This window comes from Colias croceus, chromosome 5 (genome assembly GCF_905220415.1).
Source record: "Colias croceus chromosome 5, ilColCroc2.1".
Taxonomy (NCBI): Eukaryota; Metazoa; Arthropoda; class Insecta; order Lepidoptera; family Pieridae; genus Colias; species Colias croceus.
The window spans coordinates 4,742,952-4,766,318 of NC_059541.1; the positions used below are offsets into that span (position 1 = coordinate 4,742,952).

General features: G+C 32.4%; 6 protein-coding genes across 10 annotated transcripts; 3 read left to right on the plus strand and 3 right to left on the minus strand.

The window, feature by feature from the left end:
• Nucleotides 1-48: 48 nt before the first annotated feature.
• LOC123692035 lies at nt 49-1,916 on the minus strand. Its single transcript, XM_045636662.1, has 3 exons — nt 1,841-1,916; nt 1,421-1,597; nt 49-995 (listed from the first exon to the last, which is right to left on the minus strand). The coding sequence occupies exons 1-3, from the start codon at nt 1,902-1,904 to the stop codon at nt 781-783; spliced, it is 456 nt and encodes a 151-aa protein (XP_045492618.1). The 5' UTR covers nt 1,905-1,916; the 3' UTR covers nt 49-780.
• Nucleotides 1,917-4,261: 2,345 nt separating this feature from the next.
• Nucleotides 4,262-6,570, plus strand: LOC123692013 (protein lin-9 homolog). Its single transcript, XM_045636632.1, has 2 exons — nt 4,262-4,360; nt 4,699-6,570. Exons 1-2 carry the CDS (start codon nt 4,342-4,344, stop codon nt 6,378-6,380), a joined length of 1,701 nt encoding a protein of 566 aa, XP_045492588.1. The 5' UTR covers nt 4,262-4,341; the 3' UTR covers nt 6,381-6,570.
• LOC123692009 (nuclear pore complex protein Nup50) lies at nt 6,562-9,533 on the minus strand. 3 transcript variants are annotated; one of them, XM_045636625.1, is made up of 3 exons: nt 9,118-9,533; nt 7,850-8,897; nt 6,562-7,813 (listed from the first exon to the last, which is right to left on the minus strand). In XM_045636625.1, the coding sequence occupies exons 1-3, from the start codon at nt 9,283-9,285 to the stop codon at nt 6,831-6,833; spliced, it is 2,199 nt and encodes a 732-aa protein (XP_045492581.1). In that variant the 5' UTR covers nt 9,286-9,533; the 3' UTR covers nt 6,562-6,830. The 3 variants fall into 3 exon arrangements, with proteins under 3 accessions (XP_045492581.1, XP_045492582.1, XP_045492580.1); XM_045636626.1 differs by having other exon boundaries at nt 6,562-7,690; nt 7,742-8,897; XM_045636624.1 differs by having other exon boundaries at nt 6,562-8,897.
• A 2,259-nt stretch (nt 9,534-11,792) lies between these two features.
• On the plus strand, nt 11,793-20,495 carry LOC123692017. 3 transcript variants are annotated; one of them, XM_045636639.1, is made up of 13 exons: nt 11,793-12,047; nt 12,127-12,300; nt 12,640-12,672; nt 12,780-12,845; nt 12,925-13,319; nt 13,479-13,616; nt 13,917-14,040; nt 14,327-14,410; nt 14,544-14,601; nt 14,736-14,840; nt 18,655-18,804; nt 19,193-19,471; nt 19,886-20,495. In XM_045636639.1, exons 2-12 carry the CDS (start codon nt 12,223-12,225, stop codon nt 19,462-19,464), a joined length of 1,503 nt encoding a protein of 500 aa, XP_045492595.1. In that variant the 5' UTR covers nt 11,793-12,047; nt 12,127-12,222; the 3' UTR covers nt 19,465-19,471; nt 19,886-20,495. The 3 variants fall into 3 exon arrangements, with proteins under 3 accessions (XP_045492595.1, XP_045492594.1, XP_045492596.1); XM_045636638.1 differs by having other exon boundaries at nt 11,793-12,300; XM_045636640.1 differs by lacking the exons at nt 11,793-12,047; nt 12,127-12,300 and adding an exon at nt 12,481-12,549.
• Nucleotides 20,496-20,540: 45 nt separating this feature from the next.
• On the minus strand, nt 20,541-21,642 carry LOC123692026 (malate dehydrogenase-like). Its single transcript, XM_045636649.1, has one exon. The coding sequence runs from the start codon at nt 21,549-21,551 to the stop codon at nt 20,556-20,558; it is 996 nt and encodes a 331-aa protein (XP_045492605.1). The 5' UTR covers nt 21,552-21,642; the 3' UTR covers nt 20,541-20,555.
• Nucleotides 21,643-21,813: 171 nt separating this feature from the next.
• Nucleotides 21,814-22,940, plus strand: LOC123692025 (malate dehydrogenase-like). The gene has a single exon (XM_045636647.1). It carries the CDS (start codon nt 21,850-21,852, stop codon nt 22,888-22,890), a length of 1,041 nt encoding a protein of 346 aa, XP_045492603.1. The 5' UTR covers nt 21,814-21,849; the 3' UTR covers nt 22,891-22,940.
• Nucleotides 22,941-23,367: the final 427 nt, after the last annotated feature.

A 23,367-nucleotide genomic window follows, 5' to 3' on the forward strand; every position in this document is an offset into this window, starting at 1 on the left:
TTGGACACATAGCATGGAAGAACATTTTAATTGAAACAACTTTACATATAGATACTTAAATCTTTTATATTTTATACATACAGTACATACAGCTAAACAGTATAAAGGGCAGTGGTAACAGATATAAAAACTTATAAATCTAGAACTTACTAAGAAATTTTTCATAAAAAGTTATGTACATAAAATTTTTAATTTACAATTTATTTGATCACATATTTAGGACAGAATAGTGAAAAATGAAAATTGGAATGTTATCTTAAAATTTCACATCTTAAGTACAAATTCAATAAATCTTATCAAAAATATAATGAGAATTTAATAATATATTGTATTATCAAGATGATTCATTAATATTCAATTTGTAACTTGCATCAATATCAACATCTTAAATAGTAATTAAGTACAATAATTGTATAAAATATCACAATTCTTATTTGAGCTGCAATACACTTAATGCAAAAGTTTGTTTATATTAGGGCCAATTTTTCAATCCTTAGTTAAAACTTATTCATCGAATATCGTATTAAACAACCATTTTAAAAATGTGTCACTTGCCCACTTATTGACAGTTTTTAGGTAACATCTGTATATTATTGTGTAATACTTTATTGGATGGATAAGATTTAACCAAGGATTGAAAAATCAGATCTTAATCATCCTTATAACTGTTGTATATCATAATTTATTCATTAAAAAACAAGCAAGAAACATTTGTTGTTGTTGAGTATCTCTTGAGACAGATCAATAATATGAGATTCATGTATATTCTTCAAAAACTAACTACATGCCTGTATAAAAATATGAAAAGGCACAAACAAGAGAGCTTATTAATAAAGTATAGTGTACTGAAGTTACTTTAACAGCTGAATTACATAGATCTCCATTACAGAAGCACATGTACACTTTCCTGTGATTCCACATAGTGTAGGCACACCTTTCCTCATCATCACTAGGTGACCTCTGGAGACACATTCTTTGCGTCGCAGCACCATAATCTGAAAATATAAACATATACTTTTAAATATTTTAAGATATACATAATATGTTAATATAGTCAGTGCAAAAAATTGTTTCAATTCTTCATAATAGTTTTGATCATATAGTAAAACATGAATGAACTCAGAATGAAAATAACTGTGTTTGAAAAGTATAATATGAATATAATTAGATAACCTACACTATTATTTCTTTCACTTTATTCCCATAAATTACAAATATTAATGATGGTAATCATAAAGTTATTAAGGATTATACTTAATATTTCATATTTTAAATAAACTATATATGTATAGTACATATTTCCTATTTATTTCCAATTCAAATTTGTTTTTTTGCAAAAACATTATTTTCAATAAATAAGCAATCTTTTTATAACCTTATAATAAAAAATCTACAAATTTATGGCAAAACAATAAATTACCATCAGTTCTGAAAGCGCCTGTAGTACCCTCAATCATCTTTCCACACCATCCTGATGGACAAGCTACTATGTGTATTCCAATTTGAGTTTCTGGCTCTGTGACATTTGTTGGGAAAGGATCACCGCACGATCCGAGTTCGCCTCTCGATCTACATCTTATACATCGCTTATTTAAACCTAAAATTAAATTCACAAAAAATATTAGAAAGTTTGTATTAACTTGTTCAATCAGCCAGCACTCTAACATAATCTATACAAAAATATAATAATCACATCAATATTATCAATTTCTATAACAATATACGAGTTTCTAGTTACGCGAGTAAACATTTCATTTTCGTTTTGTTGTACGATCCAACTCTCTTTTTACCTTGAAAATATTATATCCGTGTTATAGCACAATGTTATATGAAAACTTACAATTAACTCCTTCGAAAACGAGCAAGCCCACAATACACCATAACACTAACGATATATTACTCATCTCAAATGACGTTGTTAACTAGGTATAATAATTAAACATTTTCTATTTACAATTCAACATGTATGTATTTCTATTTTCTACTAATTTCCAATCAAAGAATTTTCCAATCAACACGTAGGTATTGTAACCATCAAGTACCTACAGCTGAGAAATTGACAGTTGTCAGCTGTCCGCTTCTGTTGACAGATACAAAATTAATGATTTACATAGACACTTAATCAAACATATTTTAACAATTTATCTTATCATAATAACATATCACTTAATAATTAATTTGATAACGAAGGTAACTGATTAGATAAAAAAAAACGAGTTAATGATTATAACAATTTGATAACAATCAACTCAAAAGCAAATGTTTATAAAGCAGAGAATGCGTTCTTATTCTAAAGCAAAATAATATTCATTATTTAGTACAAATAAGTCTAAGCAAATAAGGTACAAATCTATAAAACAAAATATATTTCTAGGTTTATTTTGACCTGTGGCAGGCGTATTTTTAAAACTTTGAAATCAATTATATTGATATTAGGCTATAGGAATGAATTTCTTCGATGCCCACAGTAAAATAAAGACATCATTGATCATGGCAATCCCCAACTAACAGGATGTATCTCATCATCTAACATCCATACTAATATTATAAATGCGAAAGTAACTCTGTCTGTCTGTCTGTTACTCAATCACGCCTAAACTACTGAACCAATTTTCATGAAATTTCGTATGGAGATATTTTGATACCCGAAAGAAAGGACATAGGCTACTTTTTATCCCGGGAAAATTACGCAATCCCGAAAATCCCACGGGATCGGGAACTATGCGGGTTTTTCTTTAACTGCGCGGGCGAAGCCGCGGGCGGATACCTAGTATATTATAAAGGCGAAAGTTTGTATGGATGTATGGATGTTTGTTACTCTTTCACGTAAAAACTACTGAATGGATTTGAATGAAGTTTAGCACATATAGAGGGTAACTTGGATTAACACATAGGATAATTAGGTTTCATCCCGGAAATCCCACGGGAACGGGAACTATGCGGGTTTTTCTTTGAAAACGCGGGCGGAAAGCTAGTATTATGTATTTTTATGAAAATAGGAAAATAATTAATATCATATTAACTACAGTTAATATCAATAATTCTATTATTATAGGAAGCCAAAGGAAAGATGTCCTAAAATATATATTGCATTTAATAATTATAGAACGATGCACAATGCACTTGCACGACGTTCGCGGTGGTGGGGGTGCTCGCTGGACGAAAAATTGGTCGTCTATATCCAGCAACTTATTTAAAGTAGCCTACTCACGATTCAATTTCAGTAACAATCTGCTGACACAATCTGCAGTGAGCTGACAGATTGTGTCGTGAATAGTATAGTTGAGGGCACGTTGGGGGCGTAACCCAACATGTTGTGTATTGGATCGGCGCGGAAGCAACCCGACAAATTGTCTCAGCAGATTGTGTGCGTGTTGAATCGTGAGTATTGTGATTGCTCCAATCTCGGCTCAATCGCGCTGCGCAGTAATCGCAAAATGGCGGTTTTGAGATAAACGCGGGAAAGACATTTTTACATATTTGAGGAAGATGTTTATATTTTATAGCCGTTTATACTTTATAGCCCTTGAAATCTATCAATAAAATTGGAAAAAATACAAGCTTTACAAAGATAATTATCTTATATTTCATAAATTAGTATATCCATTAATAATGCGTATTATTGCGTTGAGGTTTAGCATCAGGCCAGACATCAACGTGACGTGCACACGTTGTGGCAAGCAATCGCGGAATGAAATTGTATCAGCAGATTGAGGGTTGGATGAATCGTGAGTAGAGAACGCTCAATCGCGACTTCAACGAATTGTGTCAGCAGATTGTGGGTTGTGTTGAACCGTGAGACAATTTGTCGGGTTGCTTCCGCGCCGATCCAATACGCAACATGTTGGGTTACGCCCCCAACGTGCCCTCAACTATACTATTCACGACACAATCTGTCAGCTCACTGCAGATTGTGTCAACAGATTGACATTGAATCGTGAGTAGGCTACTGTACGTCCAAATGGACCGTGGCGATTTTAATGTCATTTGATTATGAATGTCTTGGTGTGAATAGCTTCTTTTCAATTCGTTACAATATTACTAATATTATGTACGTATCAGCCAACTTAGCACATAGTTACCTACTCTGATCTAAAGATTATATTAAATATAGTTTATATTTTGAAGTGAATTAAAAATATTTTTTTTTAATGCTTTAGTTAGAAAAAAATATTTATTTATTTTATCACAATTTACATTTTGTTTTATCTCATTTTATTCATTATTTAATTTAAAAAAATATATAAAAAATACCATAGACCATAGTGTAGATATAACTTTTTGGAAATATAAAGTTGGCGGTGGCGCTCTCGTCTTCAAAATCAAATTTACGACATCAACATGGCGGATAAGTGGGAAAGTAAGTTTGTTTATATTTTTATTTCAATAAAAAACAGTTAACGATCTCCAGAAAACCTATTTAAAAAAGTTCCTTTTATAAAAATTCAAATAATGTTATCCATTATCATATTCCAGTTTTATCCATTTCCGTATTCGTTATTGAGGTTCAAAATTTGAAAAAATTCAAATTTTCCGAGGAATTGTCAGCTATTATACGTTTTAAATTAACTCTTTCAACTTAACACCTGTTGAATAATGCAAATAATATAAACTTAAAACCTTGACAAAGCAGTGTTTTATATATACAAGTTATTAGATGCTTAGAATTAATTAATAAAGTATTCTTATAATTTTTAGGCGATGAAAAGTCATCGACGAGAATGCAATTAAGAGTTAAAGATGAACCCATGGATCTGGATTTACCCGAAGAAGATGATGTGCCACCCGCTTTTGGTCCTGCTGCTCTTGGACTGCATAGAGTTGGAACAGTATTGCCACCAAAACCTACACCAAGTGAACCCATGCAAAAGCTTAATGCTAGAGGAATGCCAGCTCGAATTCGAAAAAAGAACAGATTTATATTTGTTGATGACTTTGTCAATACATCACCTCCTAGGCAATCACCTAAACGTATACCTAAAATTTTAAAAACACCTGTAAAGCAATCAAGTGCTAAAAAGCAAAAATCACCAACCAAGTCGCCTGCTAAACTGCAGAGGAATATTGAAGAGAAGACAGAGAGTCAATCGCCGGACCGTAAGAGTGGTCAAAGAATAGGAATGAGGTTAAGAAATCTTCTGAAACTTCCTAAAGCCCATAAATGGGTATGCTTTGAATATTTTTATAGTAACATAGATAAGGCATTGTTTGATGGTGAAAATGATTTTATGATCTGTCTGAAGGAGTCATTTCCACAGTTAGCGAATAAAAAGCTTACAAAAGTTCAGTGGGCAAAAATTAGACAAATGATGGGTAAACCTCGTAGATGTTCCCAAGCATTTTTTGAAGAGGAAAGGAGAGAACTAGATAGAAAAAGGAAATTGATAAGATATATTCAACAAAGAAAAACTGCAGATGTATGTGTTAAAGATTTACCAAATGAAATTCCAATGCAGCTAGTTGTTGGAACAAAAGTAACCGCTAGGCTGCGTAAACCACAAGATGGCCTTTTTACTGGTGTTATTGACGCTGTAGATACTTCTAATAATACTTATAGAATAACATTTGAAAGACCTAAATTAGGAACACACTCAGTTCCAGATTATGAAGTTTTATCAAATGAACCACCAGATTCCCTATTTCTGTCTAGTATAACCCAGAGGTTTCGCCCACGCACTGCCAATGATTTATATCATCTTTATCATACATCAATACCAAAGAATATTAGTCAAGGGGATCCAATGATAGGTTGTAATGATATAACTAATGCCGTTGAAAAAAACCTTGGTTCCTACCCTTATGCATTTTTGGAACTTATTGCTAAATTGACTAAAGTATTACAAGTGAAAAGAAATAAAATTAATAAATTGAAAGAAATGAATTCCGAAGCTGAAAAACGAAAATCATTTGATCAAAAGACACCGGAAGATTTTGAGAGAAAGTATGCTGCAATTGTGATTGATCTGGAAAGAATGAATATGGATTTACAGGAATATATAAATGAAATACAGGTTTATTGTCAACAAATTGCCCCTGGGCCAAGCCTGGCAGCTATGTTAGCTCCGTCTCATCTACGAGAAAAGTGTAGAGAAGAAGCATCTGAACTTGTAGCTAATAACAATAATAACTGTGTTAAAGATTCTAATGTACTAGATCTTATCACAGATTTAACAGCTCTAATGTTACAAGTAAAAAGCCTGTCCAATTCTGATCAGAATGCTTATGAACTAAGTGTATTACAAGGCACTATGGAACAAATAAAAATGAAATTAGAACCAAAATATCAAAGGATATTTCAAAATAGCGTTGAACCTCATATGCAGAGGATTCAGATGGGATTAGGGCAAATATCAACAAGTACTTTAATTGTTGGGACGTAGTTGTGACAAGTTTAAATTAAGTAGAAGAGTGATAGGCACAGAATATAAAATTTTCTCTTTTATTGTAATATTGGGATATTATTCAATTTATTTAAACAAATATGTAATATAAAAATGTAAATGTATAATTTGTAATAACTAAAAAAATATTAACGAAATGTTTGAATAAAACACTAACAAATCAACAAAATTATTATTTTATTTTCATCATTTTTTTAATCAATAGATACCTAAAATGTTCTAAAATTTTAGAACATGATGGATTTAAATTTTTTTAATCATTGTAATTTTTATTACAATGATTCATAATGATTACTCATTTATATCCAAATATATTAAAAAATTAACATGACTGGCATGGTATAGTAAAACTATTGCTTACATGGAGGAATGTAAAAAATTTCAACAAAACTGAAATTTAAACTGAGAGATACAATAAATTATGTATTTTCACATTTTATATTTATTCAATATTTCCAATAAATCATCAGCTTCTTCAGATGTCTTAACTCTAATAAGGACTGGGGTTGGAGGTGGTTTTGCATCAGGGGTTGGTATGCAAACAAGCATAACATTATTTTTTCCCATACGCTGAGTAGGAATTGATGCACTAAGTATCATATTCAGCAGAACTGTCCCCAAGGTTGTGTTTGCTCTCACTAACAGTTGATGTTTCCCACTTTCTTCTATTTTCTTTATGTACAGTGTGCATACACCTTTATCAACAAAGTTGCCATCTTTCTTAAAAAATACTTTACATTTCTTGTCAAAGACACTGTTCTCTTCAACCAAGGGAGTAAATTCTACTTTGGGTGGTTGATCTTCATCTTCATTGTTGTTGCTTTGAGTAGTTTCTTCTTCTTTCTTTTGAATGTTTGAATTAAAACTGAACGGTTTTCCAGCACCAAAAGAAAATGTTGAATTACCATTGGTAATTGTTCCTGTAGAAGTTCCCGAAAACAAACTAGATGATTGGGATGTTGAATTCATTCCAAAACTAAAACCAGTTTTAGTTGTAGTTATTGCAGGCAGACCAGGGGTAGAAATTGTTGTCGAGTTAGTTCCAAATGAAAAGCCAGTACTTTTTTTGGGAGTTTGGTCTGTGTTGGAAGTAGAAGTTGTTGTTGGAGTTTTTGAAACATTTCCCAAAGAGAAACCACTTGTAGTTGTTGTTGTTAGAGTTTTTGAAACATTTCCCAAAGAGAAACCACTTATAGTTGTTGTTGTTGGAGTTTTTGAAACATTTCCCAAAGAGAAACCACTTGTAGTTGTTGTTGTTGAAGTTTTTGAAACATTTCCCAAAGAGAAACCACTTGTAGTTGTTGTTGTTGAAGTTTTTGAAACATTTCCCAAAGAGAAACCACTTGTAGTTGTTGTTGTTGGAGTTTTTGAAACATTTCCAAAAGAGAAGCCACTTGTAGTTGTTGAAACATTTCCCAAAGAGAAGCCACTTGTAGTTGTTGAAACATTTCCCAAAGAGAAGCCACTTGTAGTTGTTGCCGTTGGAGTTTTTGAAGCAATCCCAAAAGAGAAACCAGTGGTTCCTGTAGTTGTGTCTTGTTTATTATTTGATGTAGGAGTTCCAAATATGTTACTTGTTTTTTCTGTTACTAATGTATTTCTATTAGTAGTTGATGTGCTTGAAAATAAGCTTGATCCAGTAGGAGTAGATTTTTTTTCACTATTAACATTTTGTTTAAAATCACCCTTTTCACCACCAGACTTTGATTCTTTATTATTAAAGTATTCATCTTGAATATCTTTCAAATGCTTTTCATAATCCTTAAATATTGGTGACAGAATACATATAGGAGTTTCTTTAACATGTTTTTCAATCCATTCTGATACTGATACATTCAGTCCTTGAATATTTTTATAATAATTTAATTTTCTTTCATCAATTTCATCTTTATCCCCACCTGATTCTTTTGTTTCTCGTGAATCTTTCTTCTCTGGTGAAATTTTGTTTTCAATTGGTTTATCCTTTTTAGCTGTTGGCATATTAAAGTTTGGACCAGTTGAAGACATTTTAAATGGTGATGAAGATGAAGAAGTGAATACATTACTGGATACATTTGCCGTAGGAGCAGAAGAAGGACTGCTTTTTGGAGCAGGAGTGGGGCTGCTTTTTGAAGCGAAACTGAAAGTGCTCAGAGGAGTTGAGGTAGTTTGAATTTTAAAGGGACTTTCACTTTGGGCTTCTTTAGAATCCAATTTAGTGTCGGTTTGTGGGAATTTAATTCCTGTAGGACTAGTTGTTGTTGATTTGCCAAATAGAGATGACTGGTTTGTTGATGATGTCACTGGTGCTGAAGATCCTAAAGCAGTAAATCCCGAAGAGCTAGCACTGGTTGTGAAAGGTTTCGATGAAAAGAGAGAAGAAGATCCTTCAGTAACACTTGGACTTGATAAAGATGTATTGGCTTTATTTCCATTTGTTAAGTTGGCCAAAAAATCAAATGAAGTCTTTTGAGTTTTATTGAAGCCACCAAATCCACTAAATACACTTTTTTGACCCTGAAAACATAAAAAAAATAAACAAATGTTTATGTAATGTGTATGTGTGTAATGTTTCAGCTCAAATTTTTAAGTTTTTTTTTTATCATAAGTTTTTAAGAATATATATTATGTGAATTTGTTTTCCAACTGTTGCTGTGATTTAAATCTGAATATTATTTAGCTTACAAAAAAAAATCCTTTTTAATTGTATAATTATTATAAAGGTATTGACATTTACTTCATTATTTCCAATATTCGACCGCCTCTTAGCAGTTCGTATTACGCGTTTCTCCAAAACTTCTTTTGGTGCCATTTTAAATCCCTCTGTGTCTTCGGGTTCATTAGAATCTTCCTGATCCCAATTATCATGATTAAGTTCTGTGGTTGCTGCTCTTTTTACTGACATTTTTCAATAGATTTTAGCCAAAAATAATCAAAGGAGAGATAAGCTACTAGCTTATATCAGACAGCGAGACACAAATGCGTTTTATAAATTAGCAGTGTTGTACATTTTTAGATACGTATCTTTAAATAAATTCAAATACAATTTAAACGACTGCCAAAATTACTTGATCGTAAAAAACTTGAGAATTGAGATATATTTCGATATTTACTGGTCGCACATTTTCCACACTATGACAGTATGACTATACAGTGACATAAGTCATGATGTGACCATATATAAAAAAGTACTCTGTGGATGTGACTGGTGAGTGGTGACAGATTAACATAGAAAAACTGGAATACTTAATATTCTAGGAGGTAGCAACGTTGACAAGTGAGCATTTTTAACCGACTTCAAAAAAAGGAGGAGGTTATCAATTCGGCCGGTATATTTTTTTTTTTTTATGTATGTACACCGATTACTCCGAGGTTTCTGAACCGATTTACGTGATTCTTTTTTTGTTCGATGCGGGATGGTGTCGAATTGGTCCCATAAAAATTTTATTCGGATAGGCCCAGTAGTTTTTATTTTATGAGCATTTTTGTCTGTAGGTATTTGTAAATTTTGCAAGTGCAAGTTTGAAGTCGGTTGTTTTTAACGCAGTTATCACTTGTAGTATAGTTGGTTCTTTCTTGGTTCTTTGATATGCTGTTCCTCTTGCTATTTCGGTTACAGTCCGGGCTGTCTGGCTGGCCGCAGTGGTTGCGTTTATTAGTGCGCATCTTATCTGCACAGGAAAATATCCTTAATTTAAGGTCATTTTTAACGCATAATTTTTAATCTTTTTCATTTAGATAGATCCATTAGACATACATTTTTTATTGCAAGAAGTTTTTTTCGTTGTTAAATAGGTGCCAGACGCAATTTTTATTTCAAAATAATTAAAATATCACCGAAATAAGTGAAATTCCATCAACATGAGTCCCCGTGAAGGATAAGTAATCCACAGAGTAATCACTGTGTTACATATACTATATATAATATTCATTTTACTATTTACAATTTTTTTGCAACAATCTACCATGGTGCCTCCTTTTCCCAACGAACCTCAAATTGGACGTTAAATGTAAACTTGATAAAAACCAAATACATATCATCAAATTCATATTAATACCCAAAAGTGTAATAAATATGAAAGCATCTATTAAAAATATTAGTTTACTAATTATTTAATATAAGTATTAAAAAAGGATAGTATAATATAAGTAATAAAGTTATTAGTTGCTTATTTTTTAAGCGGACTCATGTTGATGTAATTTCACTTATTTCGATGACATTTTAATTATTTTAAATAAAAAATTGCGTATGGCACCCATTTAATTTAACAACGAATAAAACGTCTTGCAATAAAAAAAATATGTCTGATGGATCTATCTAAAGGCAAAAGATTAAAAATTACGCGTTAAAAAATGACTAAGTATATAACTTAAGTATATCTTCCTGTGCAGATAAGATGCGCACTAATAAACGCAGCCAGACAGCCCGGACTGTAACCGAAATAGCAAGAGAAACAGCATATCAAAAACCCAACTATACTAAAATGACTTTTTTTAAAACGTTGGTAGCTCCCGTACCATAATAAATTTCAACTGACTAAACACAATTATTTTCAGAAATTATTTTACACTTTCATACCGTCTAACACAAGAAGCTAATATATCCATAATCTTATATATAAAAATGAATCGCAAAATGTGTTGGTAAGCGCATAACTCGAGAACGGCTGAACCGATTTCGATAATTCTTTTTTTATTATATTTCTTGAAGTACGAAGATGGATCTTATGTAGAGAAAACGTAAACATGTACCACGGGCGAAGAAGGGCAGGACCGCTAGTAATATTATAAATGCGAAAGTAACTCTGTCTGTCTGTCTGTTACTCAATCACGCCTTACTACTGAACCAATTTGCATGAAATGTTGTATAGAGATATTTTGATAACCGAGAAAGGACATAGGATAGGTTTTTGACGTGATAATGTCTTATAATTCGATATAGCCGGTTGCACGCACGAAAAAACATGACTCATGCGGCGTTACCTCGCTCTGAGGCGTTCCATGTGGCATGAAATGCAAGCGAGAGCGCGGAACGAGCGACAAAGAAGCACAATCGGACGTTGTCACGTTCAACTATCGTCAGTAAATGAGTAAACCGACTTTACAGACAACCAATTTTTTCATAGGTTTTATTTTATCCCGGAAATTATTTGGTTTTTCTTTGACTGCGCGGTGGAAAGCTAGTACCTATAATATTTCCATCAAGATTTCCATGGTAGTTGCAGAGAGAAAAGTCGTTTGTACGCAGTACGCGCTAGATGTTACTCTGCGGCCGCGGCGTCGCGTGGTGCTGAAACGTGCTGAGGGACGCGTAGGGACTGTATGGGACTTCTTTAGTGGCACCGAGAGTGGCACGCATTTTAGTTTTTGTTTTGTCGGAAATCGGAATTTGACGAACTTGGCCGATGACTATTCCGATTAAGTACCTACTCGAGTTTTGACTTTCGACTACAAAAGATTCTTCAATAACATTTTCTAAAATTTGTACAAATAAAATGCTGTTGATACATATTGTTACAATTTCTTGATGTCTCCTTTGCAAATTAAATTAGTGCGATACTATCTTGATACTATCGAGAGCGCAACATAAATAGCATAAAATATATTTGTTTAATTGAGTTTAAGTAAATTAATAACAGACACACATGAAATTAAATTCATAACAAGGTTGCTACTTTTGATAACTTTCTTTGTTTTAATTAATTCTTTCAGAGTATTAATTCGCTTTGATTTATTTTGTGTGTAGTGTATGAAAATTTGTTAAACCAAAGGTTGTAAACAATTATTTATATTATGCGGCTATGAAGTGACATTTCAAATTGTATTACCTTCGGTGAATGCAATGGAAGTTTCTAATGAAATAAAAGAAGATATTCGGAAAACACAAACTGATTTAAAAAATGCTATACGGGTGCATCAGGTATTTAAAGTATTAGTTCTACTTTCAAGTTTCCTTTCATAATAAATATCTTATTTTTAAGTACCTACGTAGCTACTTGTTGTGAGTTACCTACACTTCGGAAAGTTAAAATGGTTGTTCAGCAAGCAACATTCAAGTACCTAGGTACCTAATTACTTTTACATCATGAATCAATATTATATTACGTGTTTGAATAAATGTTGTTTGTTTGTAGTAATCTAAGTTATTGTTTATCAGTTTATGTATAAAGTCGGTATTTATAGAAAATAATAATAACAGTCAGATTAAAGTGAATTTTTAAGTATTGAGGTTTCTTTAACAGAATATTTTTATTTTTAGATTTGGGTTGCACGCCTCCAAGAAGATGAAAGCGTAAGTTATATTCTTATCAATAATTATTGTTAGCTCATTTTAGATATACCTATATATGATAAAAATATGAAGACCGCTTATTAATTGTAATAAATTTTTCTTTTCAGAATATACATCTGAAAAATAAAGTTAGTGAAGCTGAAAAAGAAATTGTTGCCATTGGACGTGCTCAAGTAAGTTGCTATCATTAAATATTATTGTTATTTTTACCATACCTTTTATATAATTTATTTTTTATATTTTACTGTTTAGAAATTGGTGGTTGATAGACTGAGGAAAGAGTTGGAATTGTATCAACAACGCTTAAGAGCTAAAAATAAGCAAGTCAGTATTGAAAATGACAATCACTATATTGCTCAACAATTAAGAGACCATGAATTACAATATCGCAATAGGAATCGTCCCACATCACTACTAAAACCTTCAGTGTTAAACGAAATCCAAATAAAAACCGAGAATTTAACAGATGATGTGAATAATGAGTCTGATATAGAAAATGATATTATACCACATGAAAAAGAAACAAATAATGAAAATGAGAGACACAAAGAGAGTTTTGTAAGAAATTTTCCTCGATTGGAAAATTTAATACACAACGACAGGAGTAACTTTGAAAATGCTCTCAACAAGGTCAAGGAAGTATTTTTGTAAGTATACATTAATAAGTATTTATTTACCAAAGTATGTATTCATAGTACTTCAGACAGGTAAAATTAAAAGAAAACAACAATTTTAATTATGTTGAACATCATTATTGAATGTGATGTTTATTTGTTTTTGTTCATACCATTCATTTATTTTTTTAGGGGAACAAAGTTTGATGACAATGATTGGCCAGATAGATCGGATTCAGATTCTTCGCCAAATACAGAGATATCACCGGCTCCATCACCACCCCTTCTGCCTGAACCGGGAGAGCCAATATCCAAAGAAGGTTTCATGAGGTAATATAATTTGGGTTGGTGACTACATTAGTAGTAATAAGCGTTAGCTTATAGCATAACATTAGCTTCTACATTTACATTTTTGTAATTTATAGATTAAACTACACAGTATAACATAATATGGATGTATGGGGACATTAATTTTATAATATTGAATACGTGTTCTGTTCAAAACATGCATAAAAAATTTAATAATCATTGATTATTAAATTTTTTATGCATTTTTTATACATTTTCTCAATGAACCATCATATCAAGATATTTTAAATATTATTATCTAACTGAATTTTTTTTTTCTAGACTTATTGGATTGGTAACACCAATCCAAAAAGAAATAATGGAGAAAAAAATAAACGAAAATCGCAAAAGGGCTGCTGGCACAAATAGAAATGAATTTGTTTATGGCAATTATGAAATGGTTCCTGTAAGAAAAATATTTTCTTTTTCTCAACCTAACTTGATGAATATCTAATAATGATTGTAGTACAGCTTCTAAGAATATTTATTTTTTTTCAATTATTAATAGGTGACATTTTTATAGTTTACTGCTTAAAATTTTTAATTAAATAGCTGTACCCAGCGCAATTCAATTCTTAGAATCTATAGAAATTCTTATATCAGCGCAAATTTTAGTACCAAATATATATTTTTGTTTTTGTAAAGATATTTTGATGAAAAAAAATGCATTATTCTTTTTTGTGCTATTTCAGAAACGGAAGAAGTTAAACCAATACCCATATCTACAGAATCACAGTGATCCACCACAAACGCGATCAGCCAAACTTCGCAAGCAGGTATACTGGAGATTACTTTATTATTTTGTTATTAAATCATTCAAATATAGTTCTGAATTAGTTACATTTATGTTAAATAATAATGATAGGCCACTTTTTTGTGCAAGTAAAATTGTCCTATATTGTTTCACAGAATCAGAATAAGTCATCTCGTGAAGGATCTCCATCAGGGTCATCAACAGATAATAAAGGTAAATAATAATTTAGTCTTACATATTACTGAATATTTGTTTATTCTTTGACAAGTACACTATAACTTTTTCATTTGTCTTGATTACATATTTTTGACAATAGCAGATTAAATTATTATTCTCTTTAATTCTAGGTTGGGGAAACAAACCAGCCTGGATGGCAACTCTACCAGCTGGTCTGTCAGTGGAGCCAGTTTATTCACCAACTAAAAAAGTTTGTCACGGCTGCGGAAGAAATGGTAAGATTTTAATTTATATCAAAAAGTTTGCACTAAAAATTAAATAGTAGGATAGATATTGGTGCGTAAAAAATTGCAATGGAATATTTTTGATATTTTTGTTGTTTTACTTAAAGAGAGGAAGGATACAGTAATAATATATTTTAAAAATTATTGATTCAATCACCGAGTTCTGTTGAGAAAATATTTTCGATAGTTACCACTTAACTTGGAACAGAATAATTTGTGCCTAAATCATGTACATGACGTAACGTACAATAAATACCTAGGCAATAAAATATGTCGGCAGCAAAACTCTGCCTACTAGCATATGAGGCAGAGTTTTCTAAGGAACGCATACAATCGATTTTGAGCATTACTACAACAAAATAGGGTGTAAATTTGAATGAATGTTTTCAACGACGCTCGGACATTTTTTGATGCGCTTTTAATATGCTATCACAGTATTACAATATTATTTCCTACAGTAAGGAAACGCCTTTGATGTCGCGCGATGCCGCCGCCAGCGTAGGTACTTACACTGCCACACGAAAATACGCTAGGGTTGCAACAAATGTGAAATAAAACAATTGTGATTATTAATATTATGATGAAATCATTTATTCATATGTACATTCAAAATAATTGCGATTATTAAATCTGATGTAATTATTTGTTCATAAATATATAATTACAGATATTGCACTGCTAAATATTATTTACGTGGACACTTTATTTTTGGATGTTCTTAATTATAGGTCTACCAGAATCTGATGGCATATTTATATTTAAGAAATAAAAGATTTTCATGTGGCAACTTATTTGACAACTATCAAATTGGTTGTCAAATTATTTGTCTTTTTTGCAGTTGATGAATAATTTTTAGGATTTTGTCTAAAAAATCTTCGAAAATGTTGAAAAAGCCGCTGCGATCACAAGCAAGAGGTGTTGTTTATAATGTGTATAGAAAAACATTTGATGAAGAAGGGTCCAACACATCACAATTTTCAATTTTGAAAATTTAATGGGTAAATTGGACTTACCCATTTTGATACTATAGATTAAAAAGTATTATATGTAGGTAACTATAATATTGTTTGTTGATAAGAATATAATTTTATGAAAACTTATTACAGGAGTTTCCAATACGGCTATTCTTCAAGTCCAAGCTGTCCAAGTCAATTTTATAATGTGTGTATCTCTTAATACTTACGAAAATAAACATTTTTATTTTATTTAATAAAAAATTATGAGCAGTTTTGATCTACATTATCATTATAATATCGATATTTTCACATGGCATACTCGTAATGAATATACAGATATAGGTATATGTAAATAATAATATGTATTACCTGTATAAAAGTAATATGTATAATTGTACCTATATTATACATGTAAGTATATACCTACATAATATTAAGTGGATATCTCATTATTAAGTACAGTATTGTCCACTTATGTAATGTGACTAATGATATTGAGGACAAAATAAAAAATAAGCAGTATCAAGATCATTCAGTCCATTTTCCCTAGGGTTGCACACTCAAAATTTTGATTTCCATAATTGCCATCAGATTCTGGTTTACCTATAGTATGCCCAATAGACTTGCCATTTATTAGTTGATTCTCATCTTAGAGTAGGTATATAATATTACAATAGTATAGAGCGCATATTGTATTGGCCGATTAAGAAGAGCTGGAACGTAAACATATTTACACATTGCACATATTGTGTAGTGTCTATAAGACGCGCGCGGTGTGACGTCATACTGCATACCTTGCTGCATACGCATCATGAAAAGTCTGCCCATCTCTCTCGCGCGCAGATTAGCTTAAATCTGAGTGAAGGGGACAATTATTGTTTTTATTTTGCAATTGTTTATAAATACAGGGTGATGTAATTTCGACGAGATAATTATGTACTTCGCGACACGCGGATTAGAAATTTTTTTTTCTTAACCTAGGTTAAATTATGTAACAATTTTAATTAGTTTTGTAAACTAAATGTAAACGCAGTAAGTTAAAATTTTCATACATAGCTGAACAATACAACTTTTATTGTAATGTAGCCTTATCTCTTACCGTCTTACGTGCTAAGGTTTCGCTTATTAGGTATTGGGAGTGAGCGCATGTGTTATTTGTATTGTTTATATCGTTATTTTGAATATGACATGAAATTTAATTATTATTTTATAATTGAATGATTATCAATACTATAATACAATAAAATTGATTAGGTATGAGAATAAATAATTAAGTTAATCGATTGAGTTACTTTTAAATTGTTATTTTAAATGAGAGCTTTCATATTATCTACAACGCACCCATTTTACAATTCAAGTCTAGGTACACTAGAATCGCATTTATTTTTGAACATACTGTATAGTAAAATTGCATAAGTGTGAGTACTGTGAACATGTCAGCTTTCCTTAATCGACCAGTATATAAGCACAATATACAGTGTGATACAGATACATACAGTAAGGAAACTTCATACAAAATGTTCGAAATGGCTCCCCCCCCATCAAGCGTGTTTACGAGGGTATAGGTCTACCAGAATCTGATGGCATATTTATATTTAAGAAATAAAAGATTTTCATGTGGCAACTTATTTGACAACTATCAAATTGGTTGTCAAATTATTTGTCTTTTTTGCAGTTGATAAATAATTTTTAGGATTTTGTCTAAAAAATCTTCGAAAATGTCGAAAAAGCCGCTGTGATCACAAGCAAGATGTGTTGTTTATAATGTGTATAGAAAAATATTTGATGAAGAAGGGTCAAACACATCACAATTTTCAATTTAGAAGATTTTATTGGTAAATTGGACTTACCCGCTTTGATACTTTTAATTAAAAAATATTATATGTAGGTAACTATAATATTGTTTGTTGATTGGAATATAATTTTATGAAAACTTATTACAGGAGTTTCCAATACGGCTATTCGTCAAGTCCAAGCTGTCCAAGTCAATTTTATAATGTGTGTATCTGTTAATACTTACGAAAATAAACATAGTTTTATTTTACTTTTATTTTATTTTATAAAAAATTATAAGCAGTCTAGTTTTCTATCGATATAACATCGATATTTTCACATGGCATAATGATAATGAACATACAAATATAGGTATGTGTAAATAATAATATGTATATTACCTGTGTAAAAGTAATATGTATAATATTATACATGTAAGTATGTACCTACACAATATTAAGTGGATATCTCATTATTAAGTACAGTATTGTCCACTTATGTAATGTGACTAATGATATTGAGAACAAACTAAAAAATAAGCAGTATCAAGATCGTTCAGTCCATTTTCCCCAGGGTTGCACACTCAAAATTTTGATTTCCCTAATTGCCATCAGATTCTGGTTTACCTATATTGTATATTATACCATTTAACTAAGTAATGCATGCGCATTGGGATGTACAATCTGATTAGAAAATAATGAGGACAACATATACATAGCTTTGATTTTAATTCAACAGATACAATTAATACAATCTTTCTGAAATATTGTTTCCTTCTGGGATTTCAATGTAGATTTACATCCGAAAACGGAACAGTTTTTGCGCGCCATATTAGAATATGTAAGTACCTATGTATAATAAAATTATTACACAAAAAATACGACTGCGTCGTCCTTTCGCGATAGTTAATGCAAACTCAGCGTGATTGCATTAAGCGGCCCGCGTCGCCCGACCCTCCGCCATTTCCCCTCCGTTTCTCTGCACAAGTACATTCGTCGCCATACTGTAGGAAATATGGTAATACTGTGATGCTATTGTGAGTCAACGGCATTAATATCTTTATTTTTGTATTGCAGACGTGCCTTCGCTTCTGGTGCCGTGCGCGGAATGCGCGGTGTGGCAGCACACGGGCTGCGGCGCGGAGGGGCGCTGCGCCGCGTGCCGCGCGCCGCTGCCCGAGCCCGCGTGCGCCGCCGCGCCCGCACGGAACGCGCACCTGTACACTGGTATGTGCCGCGCCGCTGGGCCGTGCGCTCAGTGCGCGGTGTGCATAGCGTGTAGCTGTAGTGCTGCTGCATATTTGCCACCCGTATTGTTACTTGCTGAGTACGGGTAAACGTACGTAAAGCGCGCGACCGTGCGGCGGCGCACGTCACCTATACTATACTTCTGTCACATGCACCTCTACCACAAGATAAAAGAAAACAACACAGGCAAAGCTAATGAGTCGATCGTGTTACATTACTACAAGCATACAGCATGTGTCAACTAACCGGTTTGTCATGTACGCGCCGCTTGAGCTGTTGAAAAACGCAGGACCTAACGCACGCGTCATTTTAACGACTTTTGTATTTTTATATTATATCTTATTTGAATTCTCTGTTATCTTTTCAGATAAGTTAGCGGAACGCAAACGACTACAAGAGAAAAACATTGAACTGTGCGTTGAGCTACGGAAGCTGGAAGCGCGAGCGGCAACTTTGAAAGAGAATCTCGACGAACACAATGCTGAGAAGCGGCAACTGTTGGCGGACCAAATAAAAACACAAAGAAACCTCCAGAAGCTTCTAGACTTTATCAGCCAGTTTAAGGAAACCTCCATCAGTGTTCATTCAACGAGCGCCAGCGAATCTGGGAGTGAAGTTAGTAAAAGCAATGAGGAATGACTTTTAGGTGGGTGTTTTATGTAGAGTTTGGAGCGTACGATTTGATATACAATCTAAATAAAATCCAAATATAATTAAGTACATTTATATATTTAAGTTGATTTGGCCTCGAGTTCTTTAAAGTAAGTTAAATAATTTTTATTTGTTCCTCTATGTTAATTATTTCTATTCTAAGTTATTTCATGACGCGTACGCTCGCGACAAGGTATTTTAGTACTGATAATAAAGTTTTGCGCGAAACGATGTCCTAATGTCCTAACCATAAGGATTATTTTCATATATAGCTGATAATAATGTTTCACAATAAAAATAATATTGAATATGTGCTCGTGAGCAGACAAAAGACGAAAATTGAAGTGTTTATTTACATTATTGTGAAATGTGAATAATAAATAATAATCATTTTTTATGTTTATTTCAGGTAATAAAGTTAGCCAGTATACTTAAAATTTAAGATGTGTTAAATGTTGTTGATTTGTCATTGTCTTGTTATGGAGTGTAGCAGTTTATAATTTATTATACTTATACTTATTTTGATAAACCAATTTGTATTAAACATAGTTGATTTTATTGTAACATATCGTCTCGAATATTGATTTTTATAGTTCTTGGGATTGTGATTATAATATAATGTTGTTTTGGTTAAATCAAATGATAGGATATTCTCAAATGATATTATAGAAAAATTCAAAAGGGTATACAAATGTCCAATTTCTTAAGAATGGCTTTATTTTTAGTTAATCAAATTATTCCATAAATCCAATACAGAATGTTATTTTTGGATCAAATTTAAGGGTAGAATACATTATAAACCAAAATTAAATAAGTATAAAAAAGTGTTCAAGTAACTCTTAACTAATTAGAAATAAGTATTATTATTGTATATCTGTGTAGACTTCTGTGTAGTACAAAATGTGAATGATTTGGTAATTAATGAATGTAATTAATTCTCTGTGATATGATTAAGTTTTCCTTTAATGTTACTTTTTGTGAATCCAGGGTTTTACGTCAATAAAACGTATACGTTGGTATATCGTATTTTCATTTATTATAAAATATTATTTACTCCGATAAACTTCTAAATTGAAAATTTATGCAAGTTCTAATATTTTTTTGCCCCTTATTACGTCTTTTCTTAATTCGATAATACTTTGTTCCAATAAGTTACATTCAAGTTGCGTGATACTAGTGTATCTTTTCATTTCGCAAAATCCGTTTTGATCGATGCTGACCAGACCAGAGAAAAAAGAAGTACCAAAATCATTGTTTTCTACAAGCGCATTTACTTTGGCCAATCTGCCATCTAAAGCATCTAGAACTCCTTGCGTGAACAACATAGCTCCGTATGCAACGGAAAGTGTAGGTGACCAACCCTTCTTCGAGTTCGTGTTAAATTCACCAACTTTGCGAACTTTATTGACAAATTCCCGAACCTTTTTTTCATCCATTTCACATTGAGGTTTGGATTGAGAGATTAAAGGCAAGAGCGTTTTATCGGAATGCCCACCAATAACTGGGACAATACATTCGTCTGGATTGAAATTGTTTTCCGAAGCGTATAAAGCTTGCGCTCGCATTGCACCCACGGCTGTTATTCCGAATAGTTTCTTCGGGTTGTAATCCCCGTGGTTTCTCAATAATTCGGACGCCATTGGCACGAGAGTATTTAATGGTTCAGTTGTTATTCCTACGAATGGCATTGGTCGTAATTTAGCTACTTTTAGACACAATCTTCTGATAAATTCAGCATTTCGATTGAATCTCTCTTTTTCCGTTATGCCATGTTTCACGGGGGACCCACTGGCTGCGATTACAATGTCTGTATTTTTCAAGGCATTGTCTAAGGTATCCTCGCCAGTGTAACCTTGTAGTGCTGAATGAACTGGTACATGCGAGAGATCTAAAACAACTCCGGACGTTTTATCAAGTGTATCATGAACAACTAATTTTCTAATGTTTGGATTAGTTCTTAGAAGTAGACCAATAGTTTGTCCAACATCACTAGCACCACCTACCACTGTAACTTGATAATTCCGAGTCAATGTTCTGTTCGCTATTAATTTAAATAACCGCTTGGTGAGAGCCATTGTGTGTGCTATTTTTATTTATTGATATTATTTAGATGGAAAACTATGAATTTGACTTTGAATTGGCAGGATTGTGTTAATTTGAAAGCCATAGATAATAATAAAACTACTATTTAATTGTAGAACACTTCTTAAATTAACAGATAAGTTAGAACATTTCTTATTATTGCTGGTATTTTTATTCTATGTTTAATTTTAAACTGATAATGATTTTTATTGAACCACCAGCTGACAGAATAACAATGTCGGTAAGAAATTAAATTCTGTGAAATATTTTTTATACGAATATATTTTTACAATGTGGTGTCGTGGTTCTGCTGCGTTGAATAGTCTCTTATCGAAGAGATGTTATTTAAATATGGAGCAGAAAAGAAATGCTCAAGTGTCCATTGTCGGAGCAGCTAATGAAATTGGCTCAAATTTGGCCTTACTTTTGAAACAGAACAGATATATAACCCGACTAAATCTATACGATGATGATGAGAAAGTATTACGTATTGGTGCTGAACTAAGTGAAATCCCGAAAGGGCCTGTAATAACAAGTTATAGCGGGAATAGTTTTCTTCCTGCTTCGATTCGCTTTTCCCACCTTATTATAATGGTATCAAGAGTACCAAGGAGGCCCGGATATACAAGGGATCAAATGCTGGAAGTTAATGCACCTTCTGTTCAAAAACTATGCAGAACAATGGCTGATATAAACCCAGATGCATTTTTAGCAATTTCAACTAATCCTATTAATTCAATTATACCTCTTGCAAGTTCATTGTTATTTAGATACAGTGCTTACGATGCTGCCAAAATATTTGGCATCACTCATATAGATACGTGTAGAGCGAGAGCCTTTGCTTCTAAAGCATTAAACGTAAACCCGCGGCATTTGCATATACCTGTTATCGGAGGCCATTCTGATCAAACCATTATACCATTGTTTTCAAACATTACTCCTTCCCATTATAAAGTGGATCCATGTCAAGCTGATACATTAACGAGGCTTGTAAAAAAAGCCGGTATGGAAGTTATAAACCACAAACTCGGTATAGATTCAGCAACTTTAGCTATGGCGTGGTCTATTAATGAATTCGTCGATAACATTCTTCAGGCGATGTATGGAGATTACGTTGTAGTAAACAGTTATACGTCAAACCCTCACTACGGAACCAGATTTTTCTCTGGCCCCACAAGAGTCGGCTGTTACGGTATCGTTGAAACGTGCAATTCCAATTTTAATATGACTGAGTATGAAAAACATATACTTGGGAACGCTGTAACGGACATAAACAAAGATGTTGCTCGAGGGGAAGAATATGCTCGAGTAATTGCAGAGGTTAAAAACTAAGATATTTATCAAGTATTTCTTTCAGTTATGTAATATTTTACAGAATTTAAAATGTGCACCGATATTCGTATTTATAAATATATTTTTAAACCCTAATGTTTCTTTAAATTAAAGCCCCTTGGAAAACAAACAAATACGTAGCACTTTAGAACAATGTTGGAAGTAATTGAAGCTGACGTGTGTGGAACATAAACGACCAATATCGAACAAATAGCACGGTAGCGGCACAAAGCGGCCATCGGAGTCTCTTCCCATTCAGAAAACTATGTAACTACCTTTGCGATGCTTCGGTCACTACTAATCCAATAAAGGGATGTGATCACATTGCTTTTCCGATAAATTGCCTACGCGATGCTTTTAATAATATTATATACCTAGCTTTTAAGGATAGGAGAAAAATCTGGGAAAGGTAATGACTAATGAGCGCTAGTAAATTAAATAGGTATTCAGATTATTATCATGGACATAGCTGAAAGG